Raw genomic sequence first — 19,762 nt, 5'->3', positions numbered from 1 at the left:
GGCAAGTTTCATGCTAATCTGTCAATTTCTGAAAATCGAATCGCACTTTAATTAAATAAGCATATTTAACATAAAAATATATATATTTTAATAATCCAAAGCCGTTGGCAGATCACGATTTTCTTAGAAATTCTGTATGGTTCCACCTTTTACAAGTTCTGGAGTGTTAGTTTTGCGGGAAATTCGTAAATAAAATTAAATATATACATGTGAGAAATTTATTTGCTAATGTATGTCTTCGTTTTTTGGGCATTTCACATTCAGATCAATTAAAAAAAGCCTTTGGATAATTCGTGATTTTACAATTTACTTAATTTCTACAAATATTAAAGAAATACCGTACTACATGATATGCCCGCAATCAGGATATGTATTAAAGAATTAAACTATAAAGTTTCCGCAAGCCATCAGTTTTTTAGAAAATAGCATAAAAAGTAAACTTACCTCGGGATGTGATTCAAACAAACTAGGAGAGCAAATATAGAAAGTCGTCATGGTTGACCAAATGTAATGGGGGAGATTACAAAAAATTTGACATTTCATAAGAGTTGAACAGTGAGTTTTATTTTATATAAAATATTTTTTTTTTAAGAAAAATGGTTCGACCTGTTTTGAATCCCCTTAATGTTCGATTTCCCACCGTTCCATTTTGACGCTAAGTATAATTGTTAAGAAATAGTATCGATGTATCACCAACAGCATTTATAATATCGATAGTAACACTCTTTATAGCTCCATCACGCATCGTCGTCCATTTTTCCCAAGAATCCCAAAGCGAGACGAAAATTTGTAAAATAAAAACAGCAGAATCACCTACAGACAGTGCATTTCAGTGGCCTTTGAAATACTGCTCAAAACAACAAGCAAGCAATACTACTACTTAATAATATAAGATTAACTGTAAAGATTCCATACAAGTTGGATCCCTAATGTGCGTGCGTATGTGCCAGCGGAGTAGTGGCACAATAAAAAAGTAAATAAAGCGCGTGTGAAGTGGTGCAGAAAGCGAACAGCAAGATATAGCGGAAACAGTCATCGCAGCGCCCAAACAATTAACGTAAGTGCAATGGTGTGAAAAATGCCCAAGCTTTCCAGGGAGCTGAGCTGATAATGATATGCGTTTCGACCATTTTTAAAATTTCACGAAATCAACATTCCAACTCACAATTGTGTGCGTGTGTGTGTGCAAGAGCGAGACGACCAGTGTGATCGCATTAGCTTGCTGCTGCTGTCATTTCGGTTTCTTTAAACTAATCTCTGGCATGGTATTTGTCACGTAAAACCCCAAAACGTATTAAATATTGTTAATACAAAAAAAGAAGGTGAAAATTGCTTCGAAAGAGCGCAGATGCACTTATACACACACACGTGTTGCGGACTGATTTCGGTCAATCGAACTCTCGGGTGTGCTCTTATATGAGTGTGATTGTGCTTGTGTGTGTGAAAAACAGCTGGTACAGCTGCCGCTGCAACGAAGAAGCAGTGGCAAGTAGACTAGGGGCAGGAGAATGAGAAGAGAAGAACACGCACATTATCCTGCGTAGTTTCCATGGTGGTTGTTCGTGTTCTGGCATTGGATTACAGTTTACACTTTTTCTTCACCGCCACACCGCTGCGCCCTTGTCTGCATTGCTATGCATTTGCCTTTGTCGTGGTGGTTTTTATTGTCCGTCGTCCTTTAATTGCGCTGCGCCACATACATCGTTTCTTCGGTTCTTCGTTTTCTTCTCCTCATTTAGGGATTTTGAATCGGAATCGCCCTTTTCCTGCGGCGACAGCGGCACAGCTGCTTGCAGGACATCGGTGCAGGTCGATTTCTGGCTGGAAAAAAGCTGGCTGTGAAAAAGATAGTCAGACAAATTAGCTAAATCCATTAGCATGATTTATGACCTCTGAGACATGTACAGTAGGGCTTTCAGTTCATTAGAAAGAAATGTAAATTCGTATTAAAAAATAACCTACGATTAGACATATTTATAAAATATATAGAGTACATTTATGTTAAAAAGAAATGAAGTAATGCCGGCTTTCTTTCTTTAACCAATACATTTTATATTTACAGTTTTACATTCACCATTTTGCATTTTCCGCTATTTTTAACGATCGTTTGTATGGCAGCTATATGATATAGTAGTCCGATTTTTATAAAAATTTACACAAATTGTCGAATAATTTAATGAAAATCTGTAAAAAACTGGAAAAGTTATAATTTTTTTTAAATGTTCCGATCGTTCCTATGTCAGATATATAAATGTATATATATAGTCCACCGATTCGCCATGCTCCGACTTATATACAAGTAAAATTATAAAGAAGAATAACTCCATAGTTTCCTTAAAATAGCTTGCTCTTGAATTTGTTCCAAATCAAATTTCGCACATGCATATGATTCCCAACTGGTTCTAACATCCCCGGAACGAAGTGACTTCTGCCGGGCAAGTTTTAGAAATGTGTTGTGTTACAAAAGTTGCAAGTCATTGTTTATTAGTGTTCAAAGTAATAACTTACTGCTAATAGATACTTACTGAACATAGATACTTACTTCTCATACTTACTTAGTGCGAATAGTTAATTGCTGATCATTTTTATTTATTGATCATTCATTACTGAATATAGTTACTTAGTGTTCATAGATACTTACTGATCATAGTTATTTAGTGTTCATAGTAACTTGATGTTGAAGGATACTTACATCCTCTACATTTAACCGTTTCTCTGGCAGTTATTTTATATAGAATTCCGATTTTCATAAAACAAAACGAAGTTCTATAATAATAAAAGATAGCTTAGAATCAAATTAGATAAAAATATGTTAAAAACTGTTGATTATGGCATAAAAGTGATAAGATAAAGAACGTTTATTTTAACAGCTAATTATAGCTCAAAAAGTAGTTAAATGTCCAGCACTATCAGTAGGCTATAAATTGCTGCACCATTTTCTTTTATTGTATTTTCTTGCCTGCCTGTCCGTGTGCGTGTATGTGTGCGGCAAGTGAATCCTGTTTTTCCTTGAAACCAGTTTCAGGTCTTTCATCTCCCAGTAAGGTGTTCTCTCCGCCTCACTTCAATCATTCAATGCTTGCATCCCCGTTACAGACGACGCCTCAAGTCATAGCGCATCCCGAATCCGACATAGATTTCGTGACAACAATTAGCAAGTGACCGCTATCGCTATATATCTACCAGGACCGCTTAGCGGAGAAACATAATCATAGCGATGGCCTGTGCAACACTGAAACGCGCCCTCGACTGGGAGTCGATGAACCAGCGCCCGCCGAAGCGCCGTCGCTGTAATCCTTTCGGGCAGGCCGGGAACAGCGCCACTCCCGCGTCGCCATCGCGTGACCCCAGCACCTCAGCCGGGCTGCCGCACACGCCGAGCAACCGATTCGCCAAGGACACCACCGAGCCGAGTCCATTCAGTGAGGCATCTCTGGCCAAGATGTCACCAGGTAAGGCCATCTTACAGTGAGAGAACTAAGCTCCTTAAATGTGGTAATAATCCTTTCAATATTTGCAGACAAAATGGCCGAGAACTTGTGCAACGAGATTAAGAGACTGCACAAGCGCAAACAGCTGCCGATCACCGCGGCCGCCTTGGAGCGGATGCAGGACTCGGAATCGAGTGGATCCGAGATGGGACCCGAGAGCCCGCGGCGGCCGGACAGCCCACCGAACCTCATGCGCCACGGCGAGAAGGCTCTGTTCACGTTCAAGCAGGTCCAGCTCATTTGCGAGAGCATGATTAAGGAGCGCGAGAATCAGCTGCGAGAGCGCTACGAGTCCGTGCTGACCACCAAGCTGGCCGAGCAGTACGATGCCTTCGTCAAGTTCACATATGATCAGATACAGCGTCGCTACGAGGCAGCGCCTAGCTGTGAGTTTCCGTGCAAGCCCGTGTCCCTTACCCAGATATTTAAAAAATATTTCTATTATCTTTTCCAGATCTATCGTAAGGCTGTGTGAGAAGCTTTCGAGCCTCACTAACCAGAAATTAATAATTGCACTACGATCTTATGTGACGGTAGATCTACCGCAACAGCAACAACAGCCCTCATTTAAACTAAAAAAGGAAACAAAAACAACAAATAAGGAAACTAAAAACAAGCAAAAACTACAAAAAAAGAAAAAAAAACTAAAGCATACGACATTGTGTTTAATATATATTTTGAAATACATGCAAAGGAAGCAGTTATAGTTTACGCCTAGAATTACATACATACATTATATATTGTATCGGTTAGCAGCAGCAAAATGGATGAATAATTAAACCGCAAGCAGCATCAAAAGAACAGAAGAAGGAAACCAACCAATAATCTTGTTAAATTTATGTTTTTCACATAACGAAAATTCTAAATAAAAATGACAAATATCTTATATGAAAGAACTAAATATATGCACACAGATACATATAATAATAATGCGATGAAGGTGCATCCGTAGCGAGAAAGATTCAATGAAACCTCAAACGTTAGCTTCGTACATAACACAAAAGCCTAATTGGTAACAATATGTTAGGTACATATAGCAAATAAGGCATCAAACTACATAAAAATATTGTTTTTTGAAATAGTATAGCCTGTGAGAGGAATATACACAAAGAGAACTCACTACTCATGAAATGCATACTTTTCATAGTTTATTTTTGCATCGTATATTAGTTGTACCAAGGCGGGGAAACGATGATCGCTTGACTTGTCTCGATTATATCGTTTGTTAATTGTTTCTTCCTTTGATGTAAATTATCGCAAAGTAATGTAAACATCCAAAACAATTTGCTTTATGAAATACGGGAAAATAACACGTTATTCTTTAAGTCAAATTGAACGCTTTCATAAATACATATTATATACGCTTGATACAGAAGAGACGGTTCATGTTCATTACAAATATTTTTTTCACACATTGAAGAATATATACAAGTATATGAAGATGACATATAAATGATATATATATAAATATATATATATATTTTTCAAATTACCGCAATCATACATACTTTACATTAGTAATTTAAACTTAAAATTAGTAAAGAAATGCCATTTTTATATTAAAAACAAGAAAAACAAACAAAAATAAAATGATGAATTGTAGAAGGCGCCTGCTGGTCTTTTCTTTTTCAAGGCTATTAATTCTGCTTGTGAATTAGTCCATTCTTCAGAAAAACATTGCAATGGGAATCATAGTACGTTTAATTATTTCCAAGTTTAAATTTCTTAATGTATGCTGAAGGTTTTTGATACCTTAGGGTGAGATGGACCTCGTTTATCCGAAAAATATTAAGATATATAACGCTTTACATTCTTCCTGTCTCTATGCATTAAGAATTTTATACTTTTTAAGCCGTGGGATATGCATTTGTTAAATTCAGAACTACAAACCAATTTTATTTGTATGCTAAACTCAATAGTAAAAACTAAACGTTGGAAGACTTAAAACTAGAAGCCACAATAATTTACAATTACAAAATGTTTAACATCAGTTGCAATTGAAACATGCATACTTTCAACCACAGGTGTTATAATAACACAATGGGAAAAGGGATAGTTTGCATATGGCAATTCAATTGTATTGAGCCTCTTTTACACACAGGCTGTGGAAATATTCAATTTTATTTATTGATTCTTGTGCGTTCAACAAAACTTTCCAAACTTATCACTAATTAACTAAAAATACAGTTGTTTCACATGCTTACAATTACATAATAATAATGCATTAGAAGTCTTCTTCAATTAATAAATACATTTAGTTCAAAGCCGAATTGAACGGAATGAGGAGGGTTTCAAAAACATCATCATAATCATCGTTTACCAGCCGATAAGAAGCGTCTCCCGACGAAAATAACTAAGGGAAAGGCTCTGGGGACATCCTGTCGGCATTATAGAAGAGGGAAATGACCCGGAAGGCACTACGAATGGTAGAATGCATTAAATAATACAATGGAGGATCAGGATAAGGATAAGGTGCTGTAACAGTAAGGAGTGGAGTAGGAGAGAGGGGAAATAGGGGAAATTTCGAAATAAAAATATCAGTCGGTGTTGTGGTTGATTTCAGCATATTGTTGCTTTTCGAAGAACGGCATCGGATAAACATGTTTGGAAGAGCGAATGACTGTGGAAATCAGAGCACCTTCTTTTGCTTCAGCGGCGTATCCTTGGCGAGCGTCTGCGAGGTAGCGGCGGCGGAAGGGGAAGCGATTGTTGCCCTGGAGAATGGATCAAGGCTGACGTCCTTAAAGGTCTTTTTTTGCGCCTGCAAACTTTTTGGCGACGCAGGCGCTGGCGTTGCCGTAGAAGTTGGTGCCGCATTATTAAAGTTACTAGTGGCCGACGGACGCGGACTAAAGAAGGCGGATGTGTTGTGCACATATTCATCAGAGTCAGAGCCAAAGATCTGAATCGACGACTTGGGGGACAAGGGAGAATGAGCGTCCACCCAGATGCGTTTTATGGTTGTGACCAGTTGGTCCTTGATCCAGAACATCTGATCTATGATGCCATCGATAAGTGAGCCGGGTGTATCATATTCGTTGGGCACCATCCCATCGACGCTGCTCTCAAAGTAACTAAACATGGGAAACCAAATACGTGTCCGCTTTGAGTCGCTTTGCATGAGAGCCTAAGGAGACGGATGTGAACTTGGTTAGGCGGAATCTTCCGGGAATCACTAGAGTACTTACCCGATTGTTGGCCAAAGTATGGTAATAGAGAAACAATCGTGACGTGATGTAAAAGGCTACAAAAACATCGATGGAGTAGTGCTCGTGAGCAGCCAGGATAAAAAAGATACCGAACATGTTGAGCAGCCAGGTGAGCGTGTGCAGAAAGTACAAATTTCTCGGGGTGTCTGCATGGATCAAAAAGAAGATAGTTAGCCTTCAACAAACTGAGCCACTTAATTTACTTACACTCTGTGATAAAGAAGTTGAGCAGAGTGAGTGCCACCGTGTGACCGCTGAACATGTAATCGCCACAGGTGCGCACTCCCTGTATGGACATGCCTAGGCCACTCCAGATGCGATAAGCGCGCGTCATCCGAATGATCAATGCGCCTACCATGTCCACATTGGGATCATCGATGGCAAAGTCCTTCTGACTGCACTGCAGATGCGTTCCAGGCACACTCAGCGAGGTGATCAGCATTGTGACGCATCGCAGCAGGAAAACCGTGCCAGCCAGGGCGAAGAAACGTCGCAGGAGCACCATGCGGTACTTGTGGAAGATCAGCACTATAAGCCAAATGCTGAATAGCAGCGATCCAGTGATCTCGCACATGTTGAAGGCCCAAGGGATGTGCGGCACGTTGTCCAGGAAGATGTCGGGCAGCGGGGGATATCGCTTCATATCCGGCACGCGCTCGTGCACGATCACCATAACAAATGACGTTATCCAGGTAACCACGAACGAGTAGGCTGCAATAGGGCGAAAATATCTGTTACTATGTGGATCTGGGAACTGTTACTAACTTTATTAATACGTATGGAAAAATCAGTTATAAAATTGTGAATTGTAAATATAATTTGTTAAAATAATTTCACGATTATTAAGATTATTGAAAAAGGTGTTTTATCATTTTAAGGCCTAGTCATTTGGCCTATTTTAAAATAGCATTTACATTCGTAATATAAAAATAATCAAACTTTCCTTTTTAAAATCAAACCCCATTATAAAGTGAAAATTAATTATTTTGTATTAAATTTTAAACGCAATAAAAATAACAATTCGACTGCCTAAGAAAGGAATTATCTCTTCGAGGCTTTATCTGTCCAAATTTTGACTTATCTTTGAAATGGCCATGATAAAAGAAACCAAAACAAACAACACAGGCTGTAATGATAAACGTATTATCGAAAATAATGGCCTGACAGGGCATTATCCTAGATAACATAAGTGCCAAGTTATGTTCATTTAAATATTCGAAATAATCTCGTTTGATGGGAAATTGGGTTACTAGGCTGGGAAATAAGGTTACTGAGGAATATACTGGCCTTATGGATTAGTTTTTCTAATGTTTATATTTTTTTATTCTATGAAATTATATGAATCGCAACTTGATAACTAAAGGCTTTAACAAGGCAATCGATTGTCAACTGTGTTTGTTTTCGTTGTCGCTTAACTGTTGCGTACTTTTCCCCGTAAAGTAAGTCAGCCGCTTGAAGGGTAGCCTATAAACAAATCGGAATTTGAAATTTAATGCACGCAAAGTTACACAAACCCAACGCACATGTCTAAAGACAATATAAGGTAGAATGAGAGGCGAGATCCCCAATGAGTACATAAATAAATGCGAGCGGCGTCTCCACACATAGCCTCCAAAAAGCTCAAAATAAATAACAGTAACGCGTCACAGTCGCCTAAAAACTATAATTATAACTAGAGTGACGTATTATCTTAATGTCTTTGCTGTAAGTGTGTGCCGCCATGGGCTTCCGAAGGGAAGCCTTTTATTTTTGGGAAAGTATGTTTATGGGAGTCTAATTACGATTCCGTGAAAAGTTCAGCAACTAATTTTATAACTAAGGTGACGCATTTAGCTAGCTATACTGAATGTGACATTGAACTTTGACAGACGCCTATTACTATGAGATTACCGTATCGAAATGTTGACGGAAAGCTTGGAGATTAATTTATTACTTTGAATAACTTATTTAAATAGGAGTTTACATTCTTCGGACAAAATCTCAGAAAGCTGTTAATGTTGTGATGCAATGAGCTCTAACAAAATACCTCAGACTTAAACCTATAATTAACTAAATTTTAAACAGAAATTGGCTTATTTCAATAGCTATTTGCAGTGCAAAACTATTGCTCAGTAATCAAATGAAATGCTTATAAGAAGCCTAATTTCTGAATGGCTATATATAACGCAAGGAGCTCATAAAATGACGTAGGCAATCATAAATAGTTCAAGTACTATGTGGGACATTAAAGAACAAGGGGAAAGCCTTTTATCGAATGGGAAATGTATTGTGGAAAGGGATCAGTGCCTAGTTTTACAGTGGAATTTCGAAAACCCTTCGTATCTTAGTAAACACATTAAAAGTTTTTAGAATACTTACAATAAGTGCGAGAACTACTACTACTTTGTCGTGTAATAATAAATATACATTTAATTAGCCACGTTTTGCAAGCATGACATTAAACTGCATGGGGAAACAAATAATTTCACGGTTATGATGACGTAAAACGGGTTTAATATATTAAAATATTAAACATTTTACAGTAAAAAACATTATTAAAATTAAGACTTGCTGTAAATCAGACAAATAACTAAAGTAATGGAGCATTTATGACACTAAATTGCATGGGGAAACCTCTTATTTCTCCGAGTTATCAAAGGGGAAGTGTTAGGCGGACTTTGCCAACCAACTGCGTTATAGCAAACGCTCCGCACAATTGGCACACGACCGATAAGCCCAGAGAAACAATCAATGAACAATTGACCTTCGTAATTGAAAGGGGGCGGCCGTGGAAGGCGGACTCACCTAAGCTCATGGCGGTCTTGAAGTACTCGGGAGTCACATAGCGTCCGCCCAAGCGCAAGTAAGTTTCGCAGTCCGAAATTGTACTGGGACACTCGAGCTGCGGGCAGGGACACGTTGAGGAGGAAGGCGGTCCGCAAGATGTAGCCATCGGCACATAAGCAGGATGGCCACCGTGGCTCTCGATGCCCAGCAACACAGAGTCCGCGGCGCTGTTCTTTACCAGCAACTGGAGTCGAAGCACAGCAATCCAGAACTTCTTCAGCTCACCAAAGGTGAGCTTGTATCCCAGGCGGTAGCGCATGTCCCGGACGTCATCCTCGGTGAGGGAGAGCAGGACTTCGCCGTCTACGGCCTCCATGCGCAGGCAGTCAAGCAGGATCCGTGAAAAGTGATCGGTTTGAATGACCCAGCTGGTCACGTCCTCCACGGCCCAGTGGGCCACCTGGAGGGGATCCACCTGCACTGCGGTCGGCGTCCCGGGTGCTCCACCGTTGGTCAGGTGCTTTTCGCCTGGCTGCTTATCGATGTGGGGCACCCGCAGCTCCTGCTCCGGCGCCCCGGAAGATCCGCCGCCGCCGCCCTCGGAACGTGGCTGAGTCACTGGCTCGCAAATTTCACCGTCGCACATCGCGCTTTCTTTTTTGTTCAGTTCAGTTCTTTATTCGCTCAGATTTGTGGGAATTGTGATTTCATTTATCAACAACTCGCTCGCTCGGTGCTCAGTTCGGGGTGCGGGCGGAATGCATCATTTCTGGCTGCTGCAGCGCCGCATAATTCACACACCTCACTTATTGCGCGGACCAGCGTTTGTTGATGTAAAAGCACATTGAATTTGAGTACTTTGTAAAAAAAACCCAGCGACTACTCAGTTGTTCGCGCGAGCGAGCGAGAGAGTGAGAGGCGGGGAGAGAACGACGGAGCGAGATAAAAACTGCGACCAGCTGATGGATAGTGCGGCTATCGGGCAAATATCGATGGCTGACTATCTGACTATCGATATATAAATGCAAAAAGAATGATAGCTATTGTTGCAAATTTTAATTATTATTCTTGGGGAATGCCACAAACATTTGTTTTTTAAGAGTTCTTGAAGTGTTTTTGCCATATACAATATAAGATTAATTACATCAAACTTCGTCTGCCAATAAATTAAAAATTTCCCTATCGCGTTTTCCTTAAATCAAGCAAGCCATGTTTTTAATTTCATCATGTGTTGTGTCCTGAGCTGAGAATACGGGACCTGCGAGTCGAAATCGCTTTCATTTGAATTTCGTGAAGAGCACAACGTTTTCTCCGAAAAAAATAAATAAATAATTCCTCTTCTCTATTCCTTAAAAAAATCGAGGTTTTAACAAAAAACTCAGGTGAGTCGAAACTAATGGTAAATTCTATTTTGTATTGCTCAAGTGTAAAGGCATGCTAGCAACATTTGTTGCTAAGTGGTTTAATTGGTTTAATTGCATCGTAATAATAGTTTGACCGTATTTGGTTTGTATCAAAGCGGCCCTGCTTTAAATGTCATCGAATTTTGTGGTACGAGCTGTCAAGCAAAAAAGCAGTGTCAACCCGGATTCTTTTCCATTTGATATTTCTAAAGAGCACAACGTTTTCTCCCTGATAAAAAAATAAAATTCTATTTTTCCCAAAATAGAACTATCGAATAATTCGCATCTTATCGTAGAACGCAGGTGAGTGGAAACGTGCGAACAGAAGTTATCGAGGTGTAGGCGTCGTTTGCATTTGGCGAGCGGCAAATTGTGTTTCCTTTTGTGTTTTGTTTAATTCACTCGTAATATGGAGAAGGGAGCGTTACCCCTTCTCCACGATAAATTAATATCGATCCGCGTGAAGAAGGTGAGTTGGCTTTTGTTTCGTTTTTTGTTTTCCATCGCCATGCCGCAGCACCCCGCGATCTGGAGCCGATAGCCGGCAATTGCGAGGAAAAGCAAAAAAAAAAAAAACCCTTTTGCAAGGGCGCCGAATATGGGCACGACAAAAACAAGGTTAGGTCGCAAAATTGTTTTAATTTTTTTTACCATCCGATTTCCAACGGCAGTATCTCGAGGAGCATATTGGCGAGACCTATCTGGATATAAAGCAGATGACCAAGGAGTTGATGAACACATATCCAGACTATAAGCGTCGCAAATTCGGTCCCTTCAAGCAATTGGTGCATCAAGGTAGGCCATGAAGGAGGCGTGGCTTGACATTGACAGAAGTTCTTTAAAAAGTGAATTTTTTTTAGCTTTTGCTGTCATATCTGACAGCTACAACCTGGACAAGGCGGACAGCTCAGGAGATTCTTCCAGTCAGGACGAAGCCCAACCCATCAATAACAGTGTGATGAACAACATGATGAATGATTTGTATTCACATTCCAGGAAGCAAGTGGCACCTAAAACTTTAAACGAGCCCATTGACATATCTAGTGGGGATGAGTCAGACAACAACGATACTAACCTCTCAAATGGTGAAACTCTTGCTCCGAATCTAAATCCAGCTCCGGCTGTGGCTCCTGCTGTGGCTCCGGTTGTGGCTCCGGTTGTGACTTCGGCTGCATCGACTGCATCATCTAACCAGATCAACACCTTGAAGCGCCTTATGAACGATGTGCCAGAGATGTCTGGGGCTGCAAAGAAAGGTGAGACATATTTACTGTGCATTAGATGTTTGTTACAATAGGCATATTTCTTTAGTAGCCAAACCTAATTTTGTCCTGGGCAGTGTTGATAATGAGGCAACAGCCCACAAGGCTCCTAATAAACCATTCAAGCCGGGCTTTCACGATTCTACTCCTGTTGCGGCTAGGCAGCCTTATCAGCAACCATATAATCATCATTCGAACCATCGAGGCCCCGTACGACCTCGTAAGAACAAAAAGGAGCTGGAGGTGCAGCACATCACTGAGAGCTTCCGCGAAATTGGCGGCATGGAAGATACACTTAAGGGGCTTTGCGAGATGTTCATCCACATTAAGTCGCCAGATTTCTATTTTCAATTGGGACTGATGCCCTCAAGGGGTATCCTTCTGCACGGACCACCGGGCTGCGGCAAGACCTATCTGGCACGAGCTATAAGTGGAGTGAGTTTTGAATATGCTTACCTTATCCTGATTAGTCAACGAATGTCTCTGTTTACTGCCCTCTTTAGCAACTGAAGATGCCGCTCCTTGAAGTGCCGGCCACGGAGCTAGTTGGTGGCATCTCTGGAGAGTCTGAGGAGCGCATACGTGACGTCTTTGATCAAGCCCTGGCCCTTTCTCCCTGTGTTTTGTTCCTTGATGAAATTGATGCCATTGCCGGCGATCGCATGCACGCTGCCAAGGACATGAACCGCCGCATTGTATCGCAGCTGATAAGCAGCTTGGATAGCCTGAGGATGAACGAGCTTGGCCACTCAGTGATAGTCATTGCAGCCACCACACGTCCTGATGTCCTCGATCCCGGACTACGTCGTATCGGTCGCTTCGATCACGAATTCGCCCTACGCATACCAACGCGCAAGGAGCGTCGAGAGATCCTTCGCCTTCAGTGCGAATCCTTGAACGTCGATCCAAAGCTAAACTATGACAAGATAGCTGAGTTGACTCCAGGTTATGTTGGGGCTGATCTGCTGGCCCTCGTTTGCCGTGCCGCTAACGTGGCCGTGAAGCATAGATCCCTGAAGAAGTTCCGGGAGCTGCATAAGGCCAGTGAGATGAATATGACCACTGTTACGCTGGATGACGATGAACCTATTGAGGAGGAAAAGACAGGGGATTTAAATTTAAAGGATGACGTGGATAAGAAGAAAATGGAAACCGGAGCTGATGGTGATAAGGCAGCATCGAAGAATGACGAAGAAAAGATTAATTCTGATGAAAACTCTAATGAAAAAGGAAAGGTATCGATTGAAGATAAGGAGAAATTAAAGGCAGATAAGAAAGGAGCTAAGAAGGGAAAGGAAGCATCTAATGAAGATAAAGAGGTGGTCGACACAGAAGCTAAAGCTGACGACGAAACTCTTACCTCCAAGGAGGCAGCGCCGACTAATGGCAAGATTAAGAATTCAATAGACAACATGGAGGTGGACGAGGATGCTAATGATGAGGACAAGGACGAGAATGTGGATGAGGACGAGGACAACGACGTCGACGACGACGACGAGGAGGACATGGCTTCCGATGAGCCAAAGGAGCAGCAAGTTGACCCCTCCGAAAACGAATATTATGAGCCTACATTGGCTGAGCTAACCAACTTTCTGGACAACCCCCCTGACGATTTCACCGATCCACACTTCCGTCTTACCCTGGCTGATTTTGTTGAGGCCATCAAGACGATGCAGCCATCGGCCAAGCGCGAGGGCTTCGTTACGGTGCCAGACACTACTTGGGATGACATTGGGGCATTACAAGATATTCGCGAAGAGCTTAAGCTGGCTGTGCTGGCTCCAGTCAAGTATCCAGAAATGTTGGAACGCCTCGGACTGACGGCTCCTTCTGGAGTCTTGCTCTGCGGTCCACCGGGATGCGGCAAAACTCTATTGGCCAAGGCCATTGCGAATGAGGCTGGCATTAACTTCATTTCTGTGAAGGGTCCAGAGCTGATGAACATGGTGAGTTACAGGGAATTAGAATACAGTTCATGTTAAAGTTAATCCATTCTGAAATTTTGCAGTATGTTGGCGAGAGTGAGCGTGCTGTGCGCGCCTGTTTCCAACGTGCTAGGAACTCGTCCCCCTGCGTCATATTTTTTGACGAGTTCGATTCGCTCTGCCCTAAGCGTTCCGATGGCGGGGACGGAAACAACTCAGGGACTCGCATTGTCAACCAACTGTTGACCGAAATGGACGGTGTGGAGGACCGCAAGGGTGTTTACATATTGGCGGCAACCAATAGACCTGATATAATCGATCCAGCCATTCTGCGTCCAGGTCGTCTGGACACTATTCTCTACGTGGGATTGCCTGAGGAAGGCGAGCGTTCCGAAATTCTAAAGGCCACCACAAAGGTGAGTAAATCTGAATCTTTCGCTGATTCAAATAGCTAATAACCATTTCTTTCTCGCAGAACGGAAAGCGTCCTCTGCTGGCTGAGGATGTGAATCTCGATAAGATTGCTGAACAAACTGACGGCTACACTGGAGCCGATTTGGCTGGACTGGTTAAGCAGGCGTCTATGTTCGCCCTTCGCCAATCTCTCAATAACGGCAACACAAATTTGGACGACCTATGTGTGCGAGACCAGCATTTCAAGATGGCTCTACTTCACCTCCGCCCCTCAGTTAATGAACAGGTATAAAAAGATTGGTTCTTCACATATACAAATTATTTCTAACTTGCTCTATTTTTCGACAGGATCGCAAAATCTACAACAAACTGCGCCAGAAATACGCTGCACCCCGTGTGCCAACCTTCAATGATAAGTAACTCTCGACAATAATGGATTTGTTGTATTAGTCTTTAAGTACTCCCGCTATGAAACAGATGCATTCTGAATTTGCGCGAATTAACATATAATTTTCAACATTATCGTTACAATGAAACCAAATCTGAACAATTTTCATTGATATAACTTGCCATATGCGGTGTGTGAACTTGTACATTTATTTTCTTTCTCTTAGAAAGCAAAAGGAAAGCACAAATAAAACGATGAACCTTATTAAACCTTATTTTTGTTCAGAACCTGATTTAAAAGAAATATATATAAAATTTAAATTTTTTACTTTAATTTAAAACTGAAACATCTAGGCACTATTCACGAACAGGCTCACAATTAGAGGAACACACCCAGCGGCATTGTTGAGGAAATGGGCAGCTTGCCATGCGTAGTTAAAAGCATGCCATCACCACCACCGCTTCCCCCACTGCGTCCGGGTCTCCTCGGTGGTGCCGAGTTTGGAAGCTGACGCGGGAAAAGTCCGGCCGGCACAGATTTCGGTCCAGCCGCTTGCCTGGAACTCTGCAAACGGAGGATGGTTTCGTGTTGAGCCCGCAATGAGCGCTTCACCCGTTTCTTTTTCTTGGGCAAGGATTTGGCTTCGGCAGCATCGCCACCTCCGGTCCCCACCGGTGTCTTCTCGTCGACCTTTGAGGCATTAACTTGGGCAACAGATTCCTCGTTAGTGGCATTCGAGACGTAACGCGCCAGCGCTGGCAGTTGCGGCTCGTCGTCGCGATTGATCTGGGTGCGCAGGTCGTAGGAACGCTTACACATCTCCCGGATGCCATACCAGCTTTCATGCCCAATCTGGCTGATCATTTCGACCGGTGGCTGGAAGCCAAGTTCCCGTGACGGCAGCTCCATCACCAGGGCCATTGGTACACGAAGTACGCCGTAAACGTAGTCCACCACAGAGCCGGCGATGGTACGCTTGGTCAAGCAACTGATGCTACCTGTGCGGTATTCCCTACCATTATACGACTTGATTGCACTCCGACCAGAGTTGGCCAATGAGCTAAGCTCGCGCCAATATTGCGGAGCGTCGCGGGAATAACCCCAGGGATACATGATGCTCTGGCCGTATGAGTGCAGCGAGAGGAAGAACAACAAGTTGGGGCTGAGCCTGTCCAATATGTTCCGCATCGCCCGCGTCTCCTGTTCAGAGAAGGGTCGATCGCCCTTGAACGTGTTCCGGTTGATCTTGCCAGGACCGTTGGCCCAGAATATGTCGTAGTTCCGATTGCAGTCTGTGCCTAAGAACTTGGTGGACTTGTGGGGTCGTCGGTTTTTGCGCCAGTTTGGATTCTGAGGATGGAAGGGTGCCCATAGGTAAGCATGGTTTACACATATATCTCAAATTTCTATTGAACATATACATATGTATATTTTACAGGAAATTACCTTGGTGCGGGAGTACTCGTAGCCATCGGGATTCACCAGCGGCACGATGATGAAGCGCAACTTCCGCAGCACATCGATGTTGCGAGTGTAGCGCTCCGTCAGCTGGTAGATGCAGTTAAGAGCCGTACTGATGCTGATCCACTCGCGGGCATGGGTTCCCGCCTCAATGAATACAGTGTTCCGACCATTGGTAGCTTTGTGCACCACCGGCACGGCTGGATGTCCAACGCTGCCGGCCACGCACGGCGGAGGTGATTGCTCGCGCATTTGCGAGGACAACTCTACGTTTTCCGAGTTCATCCAGTTGATCTCAAGTGCCCGTATCTCACGCTTCTCGTGGGTGTGCCCCAACGTGTACATGCGCACGAAGTGTGGATAGCGATTCGATAGATACTCCAGATACTGATTGATCTGCTTATATTCCAGATAGCCGTGCAGGATGTCCGGTCGCGGGAAGACCACCCGACGGAGTGGTGTGATCGGGGTTTCCCGGCTCTGGCCCTTCGTCGCCTTTTTTGCGATGATACGTGTGGATTTTGTGCCCAACATTGTGGAGAGCAGTTGATGCCCAATACAAAGGAAAAAACGGCAAAACAAATTATCAAATAATATTTGATCACTGGAGAATTTACGGTTTGTTGCTATACAGAGACTCAAATGGAAACTGGGACTTTGTATCGGATTGACAGTAAAAGCGGAAGGGGTCCGGCCTGCTGGGAATCTCACCTGGCACTTGAGGTTCAGGTGCAGTCGCTCCACGACGAGCAGAGCGAGCCGTGTGCGCTGCTTGGGATTGTCTTCCATTGTGCGGGCCTTAACCATTGGCAGCCAGGGTTTTGTACTCATAAATGGCACAACTCGGGTTCCCACTAAAACTCCAACTTCCCTTATAACAACTCCTGTTTATGCACTGTTCGAAAAGAATTTTAAAATCTCGAAAGTATGACTGCTTGAGAAGTTTAATGGGTCCCAAAATTTTGTTTAATGGTATAAACTTATATTATATTTGTAAAAATAGCCCTTATATTTGGTTTCCTTTGAAAATGTCTATAAACTTTGATACAAATATTTCGAATATTTCATTTTTTACTACAATTAATTTAAATGAAAACTCTATGTTTTTGTTTCAGTGTAATCTTCGCAGTGGGTAAATGGGACAGCGACAACGTTTAATAAGTTGGGCCCCGGTAGCATGTAATGCGGAATTGGATTTGGATTCGGGTTCGGAATCCCCCAGCCGGGGCTGCAGCTGCCACAAAACGCAAATATGCTAAATGTCAGTCCGGGGCTGGGTAACTTGACTGGTGGGCGTTGTGGAGAGCAAAACCAGGAACAGGAGCAGTAAAAAGGAGCAGGAGCAGGAGCAGGAGCAGAAGCAACAGCAGGAGACGGAGCCGGAGCAGCCACGTCGTGGGCGTCCAAAAGGGCAGGCACCTTCAAATGCAAATAAACAAGGACCCTGACTCCGGGAGCTGGCGTGCAGCCAGTAGCTGGGCTAGAGTAGGAGCAGTCCTGTTACTACTCCGGTTAAGCGTTTTACAGCGAAGTTCATTTGGGGATCTGCCCTCTTATTACACTCGGCTACATGGTGTTAACTAGGGTCTTAATATAAATAATTAATCAACTAAATTATGCTTTAAGTTATCTATTTATTTTCCATTTAACCTTACCCAAACAAGATCATTCATTTGTACTAGTACTACATAGTACTAAGAGTTTATTACAATTATTTGCATATTTAAATACTTCCCTGTGTATATTATTTCTTGTCTTGTAAGTGCCTCATAGCCTGATCAAACAAATGTGCCGATTTATGATGCTTATAAACAAATAACCATTGATATTTGCGGCAACTTGTTGCCGAGTGTAATATATCTTTTTATTGCTTCGCAAATGTCATGTCAACGCAAAAGTCAAAAGTGCGCGGCACATAAAAATTCATACAACTGTACGGAATCCTTAACCGAATCCATATAAATTGGCATAAATATGTATGGCATGGAGTCCGGGAGCAACGCAACCAGTTGATTTATACGGGAACCATGTTCGTGTTGATTTTCATTTAACGGTCTTTTAGTCAACTTCCTGACACAGTGACTGCCATATATTTACGTCTAGCTATGTCTACATAATGCAATGTTACTCCTTTTCCGACTCGATTTTCGTATATATACTCCTTCACTGTGAAACTAAAATGGTCTTATCTGGCGAGGTAAATTAGTTTTTGGGAAAAGGTTTTCCATAATTTAGCTTCATCTTTAAGGGAGAAAATAACACTAAATATATTTTGGAAATTGATTTTAGTATTTAAACGAAACGTTCTTATATATATATTTTTTTATTTGAACCTGATTTAGGTTTAAGTTTGCAAATTATTCCGGAAAATTGCAAACCATCTAAACAATATAGTATACAATTTTTTAATTGAAATAATGTCATACATTTAGCTTAAAAATTATTTGTAATTAATGGTACACAATATTTATTATTCGTTTCTTTTCTGATATTATTCAAAAGCATTTTCTTTTACTTTTGTTTAGTGTTACAAGGCTTAAACACGCAAAGTCCCTTGGCAAGTGAAGCCTTTCCCAGTCAGTAAGTCAGTCAGTCGGTTGGCCGTATTTTTTATTCTTAGGAGAGAGAGGGGTTTTTGGGGAACCCTTTTGAAGTATGCACATTATGTCATTAGCATGTTGGCGAATATAAAGGGCCAAACTTTGTTGAATCCAAGGGATTTGTTTTTTTTTCTTTTGTTGGAGTTGCCTACTGACGGCTGTCTCCTGCCTTTCGTTCGAGTTGCGATGACGAAATGTAATGTAGCATAAAACTGTTTACGAATTAACAAAATTCCGAACAATTATGCCGAAACAAATTCGTATGGCTGGGAAAGTTGGCCTGGACCTGCCCCAACAATCCCCTAAATTTTGTCATGTGGCAGGGCAATTTAACTTTGTTCAATTTGGCATAGTTTGTGAGGCAATATTCTGATTACTTTGATTACTGCGCGAGCGCAACAAGATCCCACACTCTTTGGGCCAATAAACAGTCTATTAAGATATCACATGCACACGAAGAAAATATAATAAAGTAAAAATTAAATACTTAATGGACACAGTTTGTTTATTGACTAATATTTTAAATAACTTATATCTCTGTTTATTTCACAGTTCCGTTCCCATACAAGAGATAAAAGATTTCATGTTCATGGTTAAGGCCAGACGCATCTGTTGTTACCAATGGGTTTTCAGATGCAAATCATCCCGCAGAAGTCGAGACAATAACCATATATACCATATATGCCTTGAGCTTGGTCGGCTGAATAATACCAACACGAAATTGATCTTTCCTTATGCGACTATATATAAGCCTTTAAGCTAATGCGATCGCAGAGTTCAGATAGCAAATAAATTTGATTTGCGACTGTGGCCGCGTGCGGGAAAAGTTGAATGCCCCTTTGG

General features: G+C 41.9%; 4 protein-coding genes across 8 annotated transcripts; 2 read left to right on the top strand and 2 right to left on the bottom strand.

Annotated features, from left to right (window-relative positions):
• Positions 1-677: 677 nt before the first annotated feature.
• Positions 678-5,093, top strand: akirin. Its single transcript, XM_020943143.2, has 4 exons — positions 678-1,057; positions 3,097-3,452; positions 3,521-3,877; positions 3,946-5,093. The coding sequence occupies exons 2-4, from the start codon at positions 3,218-3,220 to the stop codon at positions 3,954-3,956; spliced, it is 603 nt and encodes a 200-aa protein (XP_020798802.1). The 5' UTR covers positions 678-1,057; positions 3,097-3,217; the 3' UTR covers positions 3,957-5,093.
• A 501-nt stretch (positions 5,094-5,594) lies between these two features.
• SMSr (Sphingomyelin synthase related) lies at positions 5,595-10,662 on the bottom strand. The gene is made up of 4 exons (XM_020943142.2): positions 9,485-10,662; positions 6,908-7,411; positions 6,680-6,846; positions 5,595-6,618 (listed from the first exon to the last, which is right to left on the bottom strand). The coding sequence occupies exons 1-4, from the start codon at positions 10,110-10,112 to the stop codon at positions 6,121-6,123; spliced, it is 1,797 nt and encodes a 598-aa protein (XP_020798801.2). The 5' UTR covers positions 10,113-10,662; the 3' UTR covers positions 5,595-6,120.
• A 281-nt stretch (positions 10,663-10,943) lies between these two features.
• Positions 10,944-15,122, top strand: smid (nuclear valosin-containing protein-like smid). Of its 5 annotated transcripts, none has more exons than XM_020943140.2 (8): positions 10,944-11,172; positions 11,541-11,664; positions 11,730-12,125; positions 12,181-12,566; positions 12,635-14,077; positions 14,140-14,472; positions 14,532-14,756; positions 14,819-15,122. In XM_020943140.2, the coding sequence occupies exons 2-8, from the start codon at positions 11,586-11,588 to the stop codon at positions 14,888-14,890; spliced, it is 2,934 nt and encodes a 977-aa protein (XP_020798799.1). In that variant the 5' UTR covers positions 10,944-11,172; positions 11,541-11,585; the 3' UTR covers positions 14,891-15,122. The 5 variants fall into 5 exon arrangements, with proteins under 5 accessions (XP_020798799.1, XP_020798798.1, XP_020798797.1 ...); XM_020943139.2 differs by having other exon boundaries at positions 11,066-11,338; positions 12,184-12,566; XM_020943138.2 differs by having other exon boundaries at positions 11,066-11,338.
• Positions 15,123-15,167: 45 nt separating this feature from the next.
• LOC110176703 (carboxypeptidase B1) lies at positions 15,168-16,998 on the bottom strand. The gene is made up of 2 exons (XM_020943141.2): positions 16,305-16,998; positions 15,168-16,208 (listed from the first exon to the last, which is right to left on the bottom strand). The coding sequence occupies exons 1-2, from the start codon at positions 16,851-16,853 to the stop codon at positions 15,237-15,239; spliced, it is 1,521 nt and encodes a 506-aa protein (XP_020798800.2). The 5' UTR covers positions 16,854-16,998; the 3' UTR covers positions 15,168-15,236.
• Positions 16,999-19,762: the final 2,764 nt, after the last annotated feature.

This window comes from Drosophila serrata, unplaced genomic scaffold, assembly GCF_035046125.1.
Source record: "Drosophila serrata isolate PLE 108 unplaced genomic scaffold, ASM3504612v1 contig_272, whole genome shotgun sequence".
NCBI lineage: Eukaryota > Metazoa > Arthropoda > Insecta > Diptera > Drosophilidae > Drosophila > Drosophila serrata.
This window is presented reverse-complemented; position numbering and strand designations above follow the sequence as displayed.

What these genes read in the sequence shown, in the direction of transcription:
- SMSr (XM_020943142.2), bottom strand. Translation starts at nt 10,112, where the DNA reads ATGTGCGACGGTGAAATTTGCGAGCCAGTGACTCAGCCACGTTCCGAG. An exon ending in CAACTTCTTTATCACAGAGT is followed by an intron (nt 6,847 to 6,907) that starts GTAAGTAAATTA and finishes TGATCCATGCAG; the next exon opens with ACACCCCGAGAAATTTGTAC. An exon ending in ATACTTTGGCCAACAATCGG is followed by an intron (nt 6,619 to 6,679) that starts GTAAGTACTCTA and finishes CCGTCTCCTTAG; the next exon opens with GCTCTCATGCAAAGCGACTC.
- akirin (XM_020943143.2), top strand. Translation starts at nt 3,218, where the DNA reads ATGGCCTGTGCAACACTGAAACGCGCCCTCGACTGGGAGTCGATGAAC. An exon ending in TCTGGCCAAGATGTCACCAG is followed by an intron (nt 3,453 to 3,520) that starts GTAAGGCCATCT and finishes CAATATTTGCAG; the next exon opens with ACAAAATGGCCGAGAACTTG.
- LOC110176703 (XM_020943141.2), bottom strand. Translation starts at nt 16,853, where the DNA reads ATGTTGGGCACAAAATCCACACGTATCATCGCAAAAAAGGCGACGAAG. An exon ending in ACGAGTACTCCCGCACCAAG is followed by an intron (nt 16,209 to 16,304) that starts GTAATTTCCTGT and finishes TTCCATCCTCAG; the next exon opens with AATCCAAACTGGCGCAAAAA.
- smid (XM_020943138.2), top strand. Translation starts at nt 11,279, where the DNA reads ATGGAGAAGGGAGCGTTACCCCTTCTCCACGATAAATTAATATCGATC. An exon ending in GTCCAGAGCTGATGAACATG is followed by an intron (nt 14,078 to 14,139) that starts GTGAGTTACAGG and finishes GAAATTTTGCAG; the next exon opens with TATGTTGGCGAGAGTGAGCG. An exon ending in GCCCCTCAGTTAATGAACAG is followed by an intron (nt 14,757 to 14,818) that starts GTATAAAAAGAT and finishes ATTTTTCGACAG; the next exon opens with GATCGCAAAATCTACAACAA.